Here is a 2,500-nt window from a genome sequence, read left to right on the forward strand (position 1 = left end):
TAATTTTAATGTGATATTTAATAAAAAAAACAGAAAAATATATATATATTTTACTTTTTCATTTGTATTTTTTAAAATAAAAATAAATAAATAAATAAATAAAACCATTTAATTTAATCTAACCATAATCATACTTTATTATTAGTTCAATTTATTTTTAGTTTAATTGTAATTAAAAGCCAACGTTTGGAGCAACGTTAGGTTTCTGTTCAGTTTTTTTTTTTCAATTTGTTAAAATAAAATAAAATAAAATAAAATAAAATAAAATAAAATAAAATAAAATAAAATAAAATAAAATAAAATAAAATAAAATAAAATAAAATAACAAATAAATACAATAACCTCATTTTATTTAATTTAACCATAACACTACTTTATTATTAGCAAATATTTGGTTTAATTTTAATTTTATATTTAGCGAAAAAAAACTGAAAAATATCTATTTTTTACTTTTTCATTTGTATTTTATTAAAATAAAAATAAATAAATGAATAAAAGAAAGCAAATTTTGGAGCAACGTTAGGTTTCGTTTTTTTTTTTTTTTTTTTTTTTTTTTGTTAAAATAAAATAAAATAAAATTAAATTAAATAAAATTAAATTAAATTAAATAAAATTAAATAAAATTAAATACAATTAAATAAAATGAAATTTAAAAAATTTAAATAAAATTAAATAAAATTAAATAAAATTAAATAAAATTAAATTAAATTAAATTAAATTAAATTAAATTAAATTAAATTAAATTAAATTAAATTAAATTAAATAACAAATAAATACAATAACCTCATTTTATTTAATTTAACCATAACACTATTATTAGCTCATTTTTTGTTTAATTTTAATTTTATATTTAGCTAAAAAAACTGAAAAATATCATCTATTTTTTACTTTTTCAGTTGTACTTTGTTAAAATAAAATAAAATAAATGTTTACTTTAAAGCAACAGTTAAAAATGTAATTATGTGATGCAAAGCTGAATTTTCTGTATCATCACTCCAGTCTTCAGTGTCACATGATCCTTCAGAGATCATTTTAATATGCTCACTCGATGATCAAGAAATACTTTTGAATATTATCAGTCATCAAATCACATGTAGAAACCATAATGCAATTTATTTTACAATTCTGTGTTGTTTTTTTAAATTAATTTTATGTAACTATCCCCTTTGATCACTTTAATGCATCATTTTCCTCCTTTAATTCAAATTAAATCAAACATTTATATTTTTTATCATGTTTTAATATGATTTTCTCACCTGTACAGTCGGCACATCTTCAAAGGCACGAATGAAGTCTTCTTCAGCCACAGCTCCAGCACTACAGCTCTCTTTACCTGCAAAAGCAACACATTTATTCTTTTAGATTTCTTATATCTTAGCCATATAAATATATTAAGACTATAAATGACTAAATATCACAGCAATATTCAAATAAAAAGTATCTTCAGCTATGAAAAAGATTAAGAGAGCACTTGTGCACAGACTCTGGATGTTAATACTTGTTTTAATTTTATTCTTGACATATCTGATTTCCTTACCAATTCAAATGCAAATATAGTAATTAAAATAAAAATACATCATTATTTTTTAAACATTTTTCTTCTGCAAACATTTTAATATTTCAAATTCAATGATTTTTCATGTCCCGATTTGAAAAAATATTAATTTTATAGGGTGCCCAACTTTTTTTTTTACGTCACTCTGTTTTATATTTCTAGTGGATGTAATTAAAGGAGACTGTGCTTTACAATGCAGGCCAATGAGACTTTTAAAAAGACTTTTATTATAAAAAATAGTCCAGTTTTAGTTTTTCTGACCAGAGCTTGGTCTCCTGGAGGCGGAGCTTGGTCTGCCGGAGGCGGAGCTTGGTCTGCGTGTGGATCCTGTTCTCCGCACTGAAGCTCCTTTAGAGGACGATGAGGATCGACCTCCATCCACTGAGTCTTCATCATCAATGTTCTTATCTGAGGAAACACACACACACACACACACACACAAACACAATTACTGCTGTATTCAAGTGGGTTTTTTGCTTGCTTTATTAATACTATAATTTAGCTTTTATTTTGTATTATTGTATTAAAATCATTGTTTGCAGCAAAGTTTTTATATTTAATTAAAGTCAAACCATAAAAGCACAATCATTTTTGTTGTTTTTTACTTTGACAAAACAGAAAGAAAAGAAAACAGAACTAAACAGAACTAAACAGATCAGAACAGACCAGAACAGACCAGACAAGACCAGACCAGAACAGACCAGACAAGACCAGACAAGAACAGACCAGAACAGAACAATACAGAACAGACTAGAACAGATCAGAACAGATCAGAACAGACCAGACAAGAACAGACCAGAAAGACTAGAACAGAACAGAACAGAACAGAACAGAATAGACCAGAACAGATCAGACCAGACCAGAACAGAATAATACAGAACAGACCAGGCCAGATCAGAACAGACCAGGCCAGATCAGACCAGAACAGAACAGAACAGAACAGAA

The 2,500-nt window shown here is 25.2% G+C and overlaps 1 protein-coding gene across 1 annotated transcript in view; it reads right to left on the bottom strand.

Annotated features, from left to right (window-relative positions):
- LOC130236936 (CLIP-associating protein 1) overlaps nucleotides 1-2,500 on the bottom strand; it is a 108,718-nt gene that overhangs the window by 60,961 nt on the left and 45,257 nt on the right. Inside the window, exons 9-10 of the mRNA XM_056467692.1 lie at nucleotides 1,817-1,963; nucleotides 1,257-1,333 (exon numbers count right to left, since the gene is read on the bottom strand). Of these exons, the coding sequence (XP_056323667.1) occupies nucleotides 1,257-1,333; nucleotides 1,817-1,963 (224 nt within the window). The remainder of the gene's footprint in view (nucleotides 1-1,256; nucleotides 1,334-1,816; nucleotides 1,964-2,500) is intronic.

The sequence above is a fragment of the Danio aesculapii genome, chromosome 11 (assembly GCF_903798145.1).
Source record: "Danio aesculapii chromosome 11, fDanAes4.1, whole genome shotgun sequence".
Classification (NCBI taxonomy): Eukaryota; Metazoa; Chordata; class Actinopteri; order Cypriniformes; family Danionidae; genus Danio; species Danio aesculapii.